The sequence below is a fragment of the Siniperca chuatsi genome, linkage group LG21, assembly GCF_020085105.1.
Source record: "Siniperca chuatsi isolate FFG_IHB_CAS linkage group LG21, ASM2008510v1, whole genome shotgun sequence".
Classification (NCBI taxonomy): domain Eukaryota; kingdom Metazoa; phylum Chordata; class Actinopteri; order Centrarchiformes; family Sinipercidae; genus Siniperca; species Siniperca chuatsi.
In genome coordinates, this window is record NC_058062.1 from 1,782,511 (window position 1) to 1,797,181 (window position 14,671).

A 14,671-nucleotide genomic window follows, 5' to 3' on the forward strand; every position below is an offset into this window, starting at 1 on the left:
ACATTCAAAATAAAAGACCCCCAGCAGAGTGTATGTAGACAGAGGGGAACTGCTTTCTGGGATACATCACATGATTCACATTATTTATTAATACAAATACTATTAACATTAATATTAATGGGGCGCCTGGTTTCCTGGCGGTTAGGATACAACATATACAACATAACAACACATAAAACATAACAACACATACAACATAACAACATACAACATAACAACACATAAAACATAACAACACATACAACATAACAACACATAAAACATAACAACACACAACATAACACATAAAACACAACATACAACATAACACACAACATAACAACACATACAACATAACAACACACAACATAACAACATACAACATAACACACAACATAACAACACATACAACATAAGGCATGTAAGTCCTTCTTCCTTATTTTCTTTCGTCCTTTCTTTTCTTCCTTATTTTTTCCTTATTTTCTTTTGTTCTCTTTCTTCCTTCCTTCCCTCTTTCCTTCCCTTCCCTGCTTACTTCTTTCTTCCTTATTTTCTTTTGTTCTTTCTTTCTTTCTTTCTTTCCTTCCTTGCTTCCTTTTTTCCTCTCTTTCTTTCTTCCTTATTTTTTCCTTATTTTCTTTTTCTTCTTTCCTTCCCTTCCCTGCTTCCCTCTTTCCTTCCCTTTTCCGTATTTTCTTTCATCCATTTTTCTTTCTTTCTTTCTTTCTTTCTTTCTTTCTTTCTTTCTTTCTTTCTTTCTTTCTTTCTTTCTCTCTCTTTCCTTCCTTTTGTTCTTTCTTTCTTTCTTTCTTTCTCTCTCTTTCTTTCCTTTTGTTCTTTCTTTCTTTCTTTCTTTCTCTCTCTTTCCTTCCTTTTGTTCTTTCTCTCTCTTTCCTTCCTTTTGTTCTTTCTTTCTTTCTTTCTCTCTCTTTCCTTCCTTTTGTTCTTTCTTTCTTTCTCTCTCTCTCTTTCCTTCCTTTTGTTCTTTCTTTCTTTTTCATTCTCTCTCTTTCCTTCCTTTTGTTCTTTCTCTCTCTTTCCTTCCTTTTGTTCTTTCTTTCTCTTTCATTCCTTTTGTTCTTTCTTTCTCTTTCCTTCCTTTTGTTCTTTCGTTCTTTCTTTATCTTTCCTTCCTTTCTTTCTTTCCTTATTTTCTTTCTTTCATCCTTTCTCTCTCTTTCTTCCTTATTTTCTTTTGTCCTTTCTTCCTTCTTTTCCTTCCTTCCCTCTTTTCTTTCTTCCTTGCTTACTTCCTTCTTCCTCATTTCTTTCCTTCCTTTCCTTCTTTCCTTCCTTCCCTTCCTTGCTTCCTTCTTTCCTTCCTTTTTCCTTATTTTCTTTCATAATTTTTTCTTTCTTCCTTCCTTCCTCTCTTTCTTTCTTTCTTCCTTATTTTCTTTTCTTCTTGTGAGGTGGGGTGAGGTGGGGGTGGGATGGTGGGGTTTCCTGAAGGTCCGGGACCAAAAGATATATAAGTAAAAAGTTTTGAGCAGCTTCTCAGAGCAGAGGGACAAATGAGTCTGAAGGAGTAACAGTACTTTACTGTAAAAGTCAAACAACAGTTCAGAATCAAATGATGCTGGTTTTTAAATCAGTTTTAATAAGTCTGAGTGTTAATGTGGAGCAGCTGAACTGTATGGAGAAGAAGAACAAGACAACAGCTGTATTTAAAGTCGCTTTAAAAGGTGTAATTACACTTTAATCCGTTAAATACATCAACATAGACGTCTGAGATGTTTCTAGATCTGTTAAATAATCGGAGTTAATCAGCCGAACCAATTAAAGGACAATGTTTTAAAGATCTGCTTTTAAAAACATGTTAATATTTACAGAATATCTGTGACCAGATTGGTGCATTTCTATCGTCCTGAAACTGTCCATCCTGTCAGTATTGATCACGCTGATCAAAAACTGTTTCCGTCGTTTTGTGTCGTCACAGTTTCGGAGAGAGACCGGCTCTCGTGGCAAAATGTAAATTAATAAATGAATTCCTTAAACGCTGATTTCTCTCAGCTCCTCGTCTGGTAAAACTTCACGATGGCCTTTTAATGTTCTTTAATTTCAGTCATGAGACTTTGTCCATTTGAAGCTGGAGCCCGTCCTTTCATTCAGCACCTCCTCTGTCACTCACTGGCTCTGACTCTCACATCTAAAGAGGAGAAACACTCGTCTTCTCGCAGGTTTCATCTGCAGTAAACAAAACCTTTGCAGTCACCTGATCTGTCCTCTTTGTCTCAGCTCATATTGAAGGTTGGAGTCACTTCCCGTCTTCTTCTTCCCCTCCGGTCCGTCCTCCCGATGAGACGTGCAGCCGTTACTCGGGGTCAGGCAGCCGGCGCGCTCGGCTTTAAAAGTCGGCAGCGGTGAGTTTGAGCGCCCTGCGATGAACAGGCGGAGAGCTCCTCTGCAGATCAGCGTGAACCAGTAGAGCTGGAGGGGCCACAGCAGGGCGGCCCCCAGGTTGCACTGCCACGGGGCCACCAGGGGCACCGCGTACACCGGGATGGCTGCATGCCTGAAACACCAACCAGAGGGTGCTGCTGTCAAAGACAAACTAACAGACATTCATACAGATTTCTCATTAATAGAAACCATCCCCTCATATTAAACTTACGTCATTAAACTTATTTCATGACATACATTTTTAGCCGTGCTAGCGGTACGGCTGTAGCAGTCGGTTCATCTCTTTGGTCCAGACTGAAATATCTCAACAACTATTTGATGGATCAATATAAAAATTTTGTACAGACGTTCATGCTCCCCTCAGGATGAACTGTAATAACTCTGCTGATCCCCAGACTTTCCATCTAGCGCCACCATCAGGTCGACATGTCGCAGAAATGTCGTTCTCTGTCTCCTGCCAGGGACTACAGATGAAAATTAGCTTATAGCTAACTCTGGTACAGCTAAGAAGCTGTACACTGTTTAATAAACAAATAAAATAAATAATATTTTAATATCCAATACTTTGGTTTATGACCAAATACCTGCAGAACTAATGACGTTCCCATCAGCCTCAGCTGCACTTTGTGTTTAGTGCTAATTAGCAAATGTTAGCATGCTAACATGCTAAACTAAGATGGTGAACATGCTAAACTTTACACCTGCTAAACATCAGCATGTTAGCTTTGTCGCTGTGCGCATGTTAGCATGCTGATGTTAGCGTTTAGCTCAAAGTATGGCTTCACAGAGCTGCTAGCATGGCTGCAGACTCTTGGTCTGGTTAATGTTAGCATGCTAACATGCTAAACTAAGATGGTGAACATGCTAAACTTTACACCTGCTAAATATCAGCATGTTAGCATTGTCATTGTGAGCATGTTGAGTTTATCAGAATCAGAAATACTTTATTGATCCCTGAAGGGAAACTCTTTGTTACAGCAGCTCGCCTTTACGTCAGCGCACACAGGAGAAAGTACTAGCAAAAAATATAATACACTATAAAAACAGGTCAGAAAATAAATTAAGTACCAAGTGGGTTTACCGGTTGATGATAATACAGTATAATAATACAATATAATAATATAAGTAATAAGCAGTGGTGCATGTACTGTCGAGTTAAGTGTAGCTTATTATATTAAGGGGTGTGTGGGTAACTAAAGGAATCATTAAAGCAGGTTTCAGAGATGTTTGTCTGCCAGTAGCTGGGTTTGAAAGTGAGTTTTTTCCCCACATATTTCAGCCGTAATTCATTTTGGTTGAAGGTTTGTAGTTTTCTTTGTGTGACACACACAAACCTGATGACACGGTGGATCTGTTTTCTACTCAAATAACATTTTAAAGGTCCGAATCTTCACTTATTTGTATTTATATGTTAAGAGAGATGAGCCATTCTTACTGAGAGCTGTGAGCTGAGTTTTAATATTAGTAAAGAATCCTTAAAATATGTTTATATAAGCAAAAGAAGTGAAAAAAACACAGATAGATATGCAGCGGTGGAAGAAGTACTTTTACTTAAGTAAAAGTACTAACACCACAGTGTAGAAATACTCTGCTACAAGTAAAAGTCCTGCATTCAAAATGTTACTTAAGTAAAAGTATCAGCATCAAAATATACTTAAAGTACTGAAAGTAAAAGTTCTCATTATGCAGAACGGCCCATTTCAGAATAATATATTATTGGATTATAGCTGTTGATGCATTAATGTGTTCATCACTTTAATGTTACAGCTGGTGTTTATACTTCTGGGTAGCATAATCTATAATAATACATAATCATAATGTATTAGTTGATTAATAATTTGTATTATTATTAGTATTATCATCATCAACCGGTAAACCCACTTTGTACTTCACACTTACTTAATTTTATACTTATACCCACCTGGTACTTACACTTTTTTACAATCGCTATGACAGTTTTTTCAAGTCAAAGCGAACAGCTGTTCATACTGTGAACTGAAACACAAATATATTCCCTGTATTTTATTCCACTGCTAATGAGAAACAGCTGATTGCAATTATGCAAATATATAAATCGCAGCTGATTCCCATCTAGGAACCACACTCAGGTGTTTCAGTCGCATGATCACATGTTCTGAAAGAACTCTTTGGGCTGATCTCGTGTGGAAAAGGAACAATATACATGCATTTACTAAACCCAACGAAACAACGATGTAGAGAGGCTTCAAAAGAAACTACAATGCAAAACTCAATCTGTGATCAATCCAATATCCTGTCTGTTGTATCAGGGCAGACCTGACACACAGAATACTGCAGTTTCTGTCATTTTAGCTGCTGATAGTGTTTTTCTTGTCACTGTGTTATGATTGACTAAATGTTCCTGTTGGAAGAGAACATGTGTTAGTGTTCTGAATAATTATTTGATTTTAAAACATGTTTGCTGTGTTTTGTTAGACACAGTGTATTGTGTGTTAGTTTATTATATATATAAGGGTGTGTGCAATAGGGTTCAGTGCAATAGGGATCAGTGCAATATAAGGGCGTGTGCAATAGGGATCAGTGCAATATAAGGGCGTGTGCAATAGGGATCAGTGCAATAGGGATCAGTGCAATATAAGGGCGTGTGCAATAGGGATCAGTGCAATATAAGGGGGTGTGCAATAGGGATCAGTGCAATATAAGGGTGTGTGCAATAGGACACTGCAGTAGAAGGGCTTGTGCAATACAGATATGTGTCTTAACTGTTGTCTGTGACCCTTCGACTTGTTTTCTGTTGAATGTTTGTAGTTGTACTAATACGATAAAACCTTGTTTTCCTGTCTCTGTCCAACTGAAGTGTACTGTATGTTCTTATCTTTCTGTTAACCTGCCAGGGGGTCTGCAGATGGAAATTAGCCTTAGGCTATAATCTGGCATATTTACATTTGTGTAAATGTTCATTAATATGCATTGTTCCCCCCTTTCTTTAAATAAATAAATACATAAATTATTGTATTTTGAAAATCAGTTTTGGGGGTTTAGTTTACAATGTGTGATTCTGAGCATGAAATTAACCATTTTGCCAGTTGTGTGTGTTTTAGGTGTGTCGGTGTGTTAAGAGTTTAGGAAAATTGTTAAATGTATCGAAAAAACTGTCTCAGCGATTTGTAAAAAAACTGTAGTTACTTAGTAGTGAGTGCAGGTACCTGCTGTAGGCGTAGTACAGGTACGGGAAGAGTAACACCCGACAGCTGAAGAAGGTGAGCAGCATGACGCCTCCGTTGACTTTGTGCAGAAGAGTGTGCTGCTTCTTGTACTGACGAGATGACAACACAGAGAGAAGAAGAAGAAGAAGAAGACAGTCCAGAGTGACTGGAGGTGACACAGTACGGTGGCTGAGAAGGGTCATGTCTGCGATTGTTTTATTTCATCTAGTTGGTTTTTTTTGGGGGGGGGGGTTGGATTACCTGGATCAGGACTTTCCCCAGACAGACGGACGGTGTGCTGAGCTCAGCCAGGAACAGAACGCCCTGAAAGAAATCACCTTTACCCTGCCTCCACAGCTGACACACACACACACACACACACACACACACACACACACACACACACACACACACACACACACACACACACACACACACACACACACACACACACACACACACACACACACACACACACACACACACACACACACACACACACACACACACACACACAGACACACACGCACACACACTCACACACACACACACAGGAAGGAAAAACATTTGTCGACAAACTTTTCACCGTTTCAGTTTCTCGTAAAAAAACAAACCGTTTCAACACAAACTGAACATTTCTTTAAGGAGTTTATTACTGTTGCATTAGACTGCATTAGCTTTAGCGAGCTGTAGCTAATAAACTGGCCACTGAGTGTGTATAATAATAATAATAATAATAATAATAATAATAATAATACTAATGAACACTGCAGCCTCTAGTGGACACCAACAGTACTACAGTTTCTTTTTTCTTTGAGTCTAACTTTTGATTGTGGGCCTTATAATTCAGAAGTTAGTTGCCAAAATGTCACTCATACCTGTACATTTACTCAAGGACTGTACTTAAGTACAAATTCGAGGTACTTTACTGCAGTATTTCCATTTTCTGCCTCTTCCTGCTTCCACTCTCCTCCATCTCAGAGGAAATATTGGACTTTTTACTTCCCTACGTTCGTCTGACGGCTTCAGTTACTTTGCAGATCACAGCGTTTCATCCCCTTCCTGTCCGGTGGAAACCTCGTATCTCCAGGTGTTTGTGACGAGCTGAAGGATGAAGAGTTTCCTTCATGTGCTGAGGAAACTCTCCTCCTCCTGAAGCTGAATAAACTCTTTAACCCCCCCTCGGATCAGCTGGGAAACGCATTTGTCGCAGAGCTGAAAACAGGCTGTTTCTCTGAGCTCAGGAAGACTTTTTAGAGATACGTGGTTCTCACATACTTTTACTTCAGTAAGGTTTTAAATGCAGAATTTTTACTTGTAATGGAGTATTTTCACAGTACTTTTACATAAAGGATCTGAATACTTCCTCCACATCTGTGTCATTTTCTTGTAAATAAACAGAAGTTACGTTCACATTCAGTGTATTCAGAGAGAAGAAACAATATACCGATGATTTATCTATTCTTAGCGAAGCTAAAACTGTGAACTGTATCCTGATGATGGCGCTAGAGGAAAGGTCAGGGGGGTCACTTCAACCGCTGGGAATCGTCATGGTCACTGTTGCCATAGTTACCAGTGAGGCGGGGAAGCAGAAGGCCACCATGAAGACGTGATGCAGCACCATGAGCAGCTCTCTGCGCAGGTAACCGGCCACAGCAGCTCCCATCGACCTGACCCCGCCCTCCTCCTCCTCCTCCTCGTGACCTTTGACCTGCAGCTTGTGCCAGTAACACAGGAACATGGCGTAGATGTCGTAGGCAAAGTAAGGCGTGGCAAACAGGATGTAGGTGTCGGTCAGCCAATGACTGAGGAGGAAACAGGAAGTGCATCGGAGTGAAGGTCAGAAACAGATATCATACACTTGACACCTGCTGCGTCAAAATCTAATTTTAAGACCTTCGTTATTTTAATTTTGTACTTTTATGTTGCAGATTCCTACGTTAATGTGTTTAAGATTGAACGTTCCTACACATTTCCTTAAACTAACAAACCTAGAGGAGTTTTTACGTGGCGGCTACACTTCACCACGAACAGCAGCCGCTCCCAGAGTTCCTTGCTGCGTGTCCAGTGTGTCTGTGGCGTGATTTGATAAACAAATGTAGCTCAAAGCTCCTCGCCACTTTGACTGGGAAATGAAGGAGCTGACAGAGGAAACCTGGGATTTACATTTACTGAAACAACCCCCCACAATTCATCATTTCATTTCCCATCATCCTCAGTGTGGAGGATTAGTGATCTCTGAGACGTCTTAGAGACCGAAATAGCTCCACGCTGCTGCTCGGCTCAGATTGTTAATTAGATTACAGACTGACACTGAGGTTTGGTTCATGCACACACTCACAAAGCCTCAGCGTGCGTGTCAACATGAGATCTTTTGTTTTATACTGATATCATTATCTTTCAACAGAAGCCACCAATATTTTTGATATATATTATTTTAAATATGGCCTCTTCAACTTTCAGCTGTATTATCCCAAAAGTAATTAAACAAGATCGCAAAGTTTCCGAACAGAAGATGTATTTTTTTTTAAACCATGCTAGCAGCTCTGTGAGGCTAAATGCAAACGTCAGCATGCTAACATGCTCACAATGACAATGCTAACATGCTGATATTTAGCAGGTATGTTCTCCATCTTAGTTTAGCTAATGTTAGCATGCTAACATTAACCAGACCAAGAGTCTGCAGCCATGCTAGCAGCTCTGTGAAGCCATTCTTTGAGCCAAACGCTAACATCAGCAACATGCACACAGCAACAAAGCTAACATGCTGATGTTTAGCAGGTGTAAAGTTCAGCATGTTCACCATCTTAGTTTAGCATGTTAGCATGCTAACATTTGCAAATTAACACTAAACACAAAGTGCAGCTGAGGCTGATGGGAACGTCATTAGTTCTGCAGGTATTTGGTCATAAACCAAAGTGTCGGATATTAAAATATTATTTATTTTATTTGTTTATTAAACAGTGTACAGCTTCTTAGCTGTACCAGAGTTAGCTATAAGCAAATTTTCATCTGTAGTCCCTGGCAGGAGACAGAGAACGACATCTCTGCGACATGTCGACCTGATGGTGGCGCTAGATGGAAAGTCAGAGGATCACCAGAGTTATTACAGTTCATCCTGAGGGGAGCGTGAACGATGAAGCACATTCCCTCACAATCCATCCAACAGTTGTTGAGATGTTTCACTTAAAACGCAAATTTCAACCTCATATTTTGACCTGATTTTGGGCCAATCCATCTGGTGGATGTTGAGTTATTTCGCTGGATAAGTGAAAAAGTTTGGCCTGCTGGTGGCGCTAGAGGAAAGATCAAGGATCACCAAAGTCATTAGGTTTCATCCTCTGGGGACCATGAAAGGCTATCCATTTCTGTCTGGACCAAAGTGTTGGACCACGCAGCTCGCATGGCTAAAAAATTAACATAGGACTCGAGTGAAAACGTCACCGCAGTTTTGGTGATTTTTACATTTTCAAAACATTTGAAGGCTTACACACTCCTAACTTCTGGATAGTAAAACGAAAAAAGAAAGTTTAACGTCTTCCGACAACAACAGGACGTATTTCTTAGGCATTTGACATTTGGAGACAGAAGATTTTCACCTGACAACCGTGAAGTATAACTGGCTCGTGGAGGCAACAAGCATGTGCATAGTTTGATTATGTCTCAGACCAGCTCTGAGTATTTACACACATAAGATAACACCTTAAAAATGACCTTTAAAACAACATAAATATCAAAGACGTTTTGTTAGCAGCCGGTGAAAATTAGACTCTGGTGTGTCGTGTCTTAGACCTTCTATAGCATGTAATAAAACAGTTTTAAACCAGCGGCAGAAGAAGTACTCAGATCCTTTACTTTGGTACCACAAAGACAAGATAACACATAAAAAGTAACCTTTAAATCATTGTAAATATAAAGGAGGTTTTGCTAGTGGCTGATGTAAAGTTAAGAAGGTATTTAGTCCTCACCTGTCCTCCACGACGTCCCTGCAGGACGAGGCGATGATGCATCCGGCTGATGAGGCCATGACGGCTTGGATGGACGACACCAGACTGAGAGGACAGAAATAATCTGTTCAACAATCAAATCCGTCATAAAAGTGTTTGAACTGTTTGTGAAAGTGTCACTGTTACGTCTGAAGGCATCGGGTTGAAGCTTGACAGATTATACACTGTTTGAAAGCACGAAGCTTCACAGTTCTACCTGTGGCAACCATTTATACGGAGGCCCTGAGAGGTCAACACACTGCAGCTTAAGAAAACACTCGCAAATAGATAATGCACAAGCAAATGGATTAAACAATTTGACAGCACGTGCAGGATTTAGAAAACAAAACGCTGCAAAGTTAGAAAACGCAACCAAATAGAGAAATGTGCTGAACACAACGGAAAGCAGCAGAAGTTTCCAGGGGACACTAATAAGTGATGAACTCACCTGGTTTGTGGCTCATGACTGAAGTCAATTATCCTTCAGTTTTGGAAAATGAGTACAAACGATGTCCGTTTCTTTTCCTTTTAACATCCTGATTACATGATTCAGATATTATTTGCTGTTAACCTAGCGTCAGCCTTTTGCTAATTACTAGCTTACCATTTCAAATCTGAATCATGCAATCAGATTGTTTAAACAAAAAAAAACATTTATTAGAAATTATTATTTCTATTAAGTAAATGTAAACCGATTAAAAACTCATTTCTGTTGTGTATTTTATTTAGTGAGACGAGACATAACACGACTTAATACGTTGGGCGACATGACAACGGGGCAAAACATGCGTTGAGTACATACAACGGCAACATGAAAACAAAGAAAACAAAGGTTAGGACTCATGATGTGTGTGTTAGCGAAGGTGCAGAGCAGCCTGTTGTGTGTGTGCAGGTGTAGTGGAGCAATGGGAGGGAGGGGTTTTGAAAACAAAAGAAAGAAGAAAAATAAATAAATAGGAACAAAGAAAGGAAAATTCAGATAAAAAGCAATTAAATAAAAAAAATGATGGGGTTTCTCAGCAGGGTGGCTAGTGACGTCCCAGGTATTTTCTTTGTGTCTGCTGTTTCCTTTTCGAAGTTTCCCTTTTATTCAAATTTTGCTAGCATTTATGCTTCGACGTTGCCGCGTTTCTTCTTTTGCTCGTGTTTTGTGTCTTTGCATGTGTTTTTTTTTTTTTAAGTTGCAGTGCGTTGAGCTCTCAGGGCCACCGTACTTTAAGATCCCAGTGTCACTGCGACGAAGGCTGCCCATTCTGTAGCAGGAGTGCACAGACACAACAAAACAGTAAAAAAATTAATTTAAAAAAAAAAAAATGATGTGACGTGATGTTTGTGTCTCTGTCCATTTGTTTCAGTGTCACTCAGAACAAGTCTGACTTTTAATAATAAACTCCAAAGAGTTCTCACAACCCATGTGGGGACCTCCTTTTTGTTAAAGGGTAACATTGTAGGGTTGAGTTTTTAAAGGTTTAACGACAGGGTCTACAGGGAATGAATGTAAGTCAATGCAGAGTGTGTGTGTGTGTGTGTGTGTGTCCTTACCGTGTCGACACGATGGCAGCGTCCCCCTCCCTCCATCCCATCATGTGTTTCAGAGTCTGTTTGGACAGCAGGAAGAGTCCGGGGAAGAAGACGGAGCCGGCAGCCAAGAGGGCCAACATGGCTCCTGAGTTCACCTGTGTGTGTGTGTATGTCTGTCTGTGTGTGTGTGTGTGTGTGTGTGTGTTTGCTCTCACACACACTCTCTGGATGTGCTGCGAGTGTTAAATGAGGTCAGGTTTGTAGGAGCTCAGAGAGGAGGATCAGGAGGGAGGAGCCTCCTGCTGCCACCTGTCAGAGGTGTAGGAAGTACTCAGGTCCGTTACTGCAGTAAAAGCACTGACACACACTCTGTGAAACCCTCTGCTGCAGTGAAAGTGTGAGAGTGTGATCAGGAAAAAGCCCTTAAAGCATTAAAGCAGTGCAGCGTCCCTGTGGCTGCTGTGCTGTTATATATTCTATCATCAGGTTATTATTCCTCGTGCATTAATGTAAAGCAGGATGTTGCTGCTGCAGCTGGTGGAGCTGGAGCTCATGTTGAACCGGTTTGTATCGGACTGCAGCTGATGATGCTTTTCATTCTGGATCCATCTGCCGATTCTTTTCTCCGTCGATCCGTCGATCGGTTTGGAAAACTGGTGAAAACGGTGAGAAACGCCGTCACGACGACCCAGAGCCCAAAGCGACGCCTTCAGCGTGTCGTCGTGTCCGACCGACAGTCCAAAGCTCGACGTTATTAACAAACATTACAGTTATTACAGTCGTTCAGAGGAAAAGCAGCAGATCTGCACATCTGAGGAGCTGCAGCCAGGAAGGGATTTACAGGAGAAACGACTCCAAACATCAAAACAGCTGCTGATCGATTAATCGATTAATCGATTCAGCTGAACTCGTATAAACTGTTGGGAGTTTCATTTATAGCGGCAAAAATCTGAATCTGAATAGAAGGATGCTGAGGTTGGAGCTGCCAGGCAGGAGGTCTAGAGGAAGACCAAAGAGGAGATTTCTGGATGTAGTGAGAGAGCTGGACACCCGCTGCAGAGCCCTCCGGTCCTGGCCGTGCACATCCCGTGCCAGTTTGTGATGTTTCCGGTCAGGATGCTTTCTGTTGCTCCTCTGTAAAAGTTGACAAGAATCCGGCACGGGAATTTTGCCTTAAGCTTCCTTAAGAAATACAGCCGATGCTGAGCTTTCTTGACCAGGGTGGAGATGTGAGAGGACCATGTCAGGTTCTCTGTGATGCTGATTTCCAGGAACCTGAAACTGTTCACCTGCTCCACCTCAGCTCCACTGATGTAGACAGGGGTGTGTGTCTTTGCCTCTTTTTCCTAAAATCAACGATCAGCTCCTTGGTTTTGCTGACGTTGAGCAGTAGGTTGTTCTCTGTGCACCTCTCTGCAAAAATGTTGATTTCCCCCCTTCCTGATATGAAGTTTCATCGTTGTTTATAATCCGGCCGATGATGGTGGTGTCATCCGCAAACTACACCACAGAGTGTCTCCGTGTCCGGGGGCTGCAGTCATGGGTGTAGAGCGTGAACAGGAGGGGGCTGAGCACACAGCTCTGGGGGGCTCCGGTGTTCAGCACTAGAGTGGAGGAGGTGTGACCGGCAATCTGAACTGTCTGGAGTCTGTTTGTGAGGAACTCCAATATCCAGTTGCAGAGTGTGGTACTCAAGCCCAGAGTGCTACGTTTTCCAGTCAGTTTCATGGGGGAGATTGTGTTGAATGCTGATCTGAAATCAACAAACAGCATTCTGATGTAGGTGGTGTTGTTCTCAAGGTGTGTGAAGACTGAGTGGAGGGCAGTGGAGATGGCATCCTATGTGGATCTGCTGGTTCTGAAAGCAAAGAGGTGAGGGTCCAGGCTGGCTGGGATGTTGTTTTTTATGTGCTGGAGAACCAGTTTCTCAAAGCACTTCATCGGAACGGGGGTGAGAGCCACAGGGCGGTAGTCGTTTAGACTAGACACTGCAGACCTTTTAGGTACAGGGACAATGGTGGCTGTCTTGAAGCAGGTGGGAACAATCTCCTGTGACGGTGATGTTAAAAACGTATGATCATACTGACGCTCTACCACTAAGTAATATCTGTCAGCGACACCTTTTGCTGTGCTGTTAGCCACTTAATAAAGACACGGATGTGATAACACCTCAAACCTTTTTATTCTGAGCTCTCTTTGTCATGTAAGAGCAAACTGTGCAACAATAAAGTTCCCTAAAAGTTTTCACCCCCCATTGAAGTTTTGTTCGATTGTTTTGCAACATTGAATAATTATTTTGTTAATGTTTCTTTTTAGACAATGATCAACAGAAAAATACACTTTAATGTCAAAGTGAAACCAAAGTAAATACAGTGTTATCAAGGCACAAACACAGCAATAAAACTTATTACAATATTCAAACAAAGTCACTCCTTTGACTTTGAGATGAATAAGGTCTAGAAAATGAAAATGAAAGCCAAAAAATATAAAAGTAACAATAATAATGATAAAAGAACATAAGATACATCAGACAAAGGCATAAAAAAACTACAATCCAGTTCCATAATAAGTGATCAAACTATCCTCCAGTTCCCTCTACATGTCTGGTACCCTGTATAAATTATGTAAATCAAAAAGGAAATGTAAAAATAATAAAGTCCTATTTGATGATTAACATTTCTTTTAAAGAGCAAGATTCTCACACCAAAGCTCACACTGTTAATTTATGGGATCTTTGTTTTTTGATGCACATTTAAAGATGTTATACTCAGAATCAAACTGTGTGGGTGGCAGCACATTTCACTTTCTGATTCTCTTTCGCTTTGAACATCTGCATCCAGGTTTATGGCTTTATTATCTATTGTTTGAATTTGCGGAAGTAGTAAATCAGGTCGACACGTTAACGTGTCCGACACTTTGGTTTATGACCAAACACCTGCAGAGCTGCTGACATGATGTTGTTTGAATGTAGCTACGTACATTTACTCAAGTACTGTACTTAAGTACAAATCTGAGGTACTTTTACTTTACTCAAGGCTTTGTTTTCACGCCACTTTCTCCTTCTGCTCTCCTACATCTCTCTTTTTCACTTCACTGCATTTATCTGACAGCTTTAGTTACTTTACAAATCAAGATTTTTGCTACAAAACATATGAGGAGTTTATAAAATATGTTTTGTTATAAATTAAACTAATGTAAAGCAGGATGTTGCTGCTGCAGCTGGTGGAGCTGGAGCTCATGTTGAACCGGTTTGTATCGGACTGCAGCTGATGATGCTTTTCATTCTGGATCCATCTGCCCATTCTTTTCTCCGTCGATCCATCGATCGGTTTGGAAAACTGGTGAAAACGGTGAGAAACGCCGTCACGACGACCCAGAGCCCAAAGCGACGCCTGCAGCCAGGAAGGGATTTAACTTCTAACAAAAAAAATCTGATTTTCTTTTGTTTTGTAGCAAAAATCTGAATCTGTAAAGTAACTGAAGCCGTCAGATAAATGCAGTGAAGTAAAAAGTCCAACATTTCCCTCTGAGACGTTGGAGTGGACGCAGAAAGCGGCAGAAAATACAAATATCAGTTAATGTACCACTGACACCTTG

At 40.8% G+C, this 14,671-nt stretch overlaps 1 protein-coding gene across 1 annotated transcript; it reads right to left on the reverse strand.

Moving 5' to 3' along the window:
- Nucleotides 1-1,500: 1,500 nt before the first annotated feature.
- On the reverse strand, nt 1,501-11,490 carry LOC122869032 (ceramide synthase-like). Its single transcript, XM_044181568.1, has 6 exons — nt 11,096-11,490; nt 9,536-9,619; nt 7,141-7,372; nt 5,829-5,924; nt 5,568-5,677; nt 1,501-2,494 (listed from the first exon to the last, which is right to left on the reverse strand). Exons 1-6 carry the CDS (start codon nt 11,212-11,214, stop codon nt 2,191-2,193), a joined length of 945 nt encoding a protein of 314 aa, XP_044037503.1. The 5' UTR covers nt 11,215-11,490; the 3' UTR covers nt 1,501-2,190.
- Nucleotides 11,491-14,671: the final 3,181 nt, after the last annotated feature.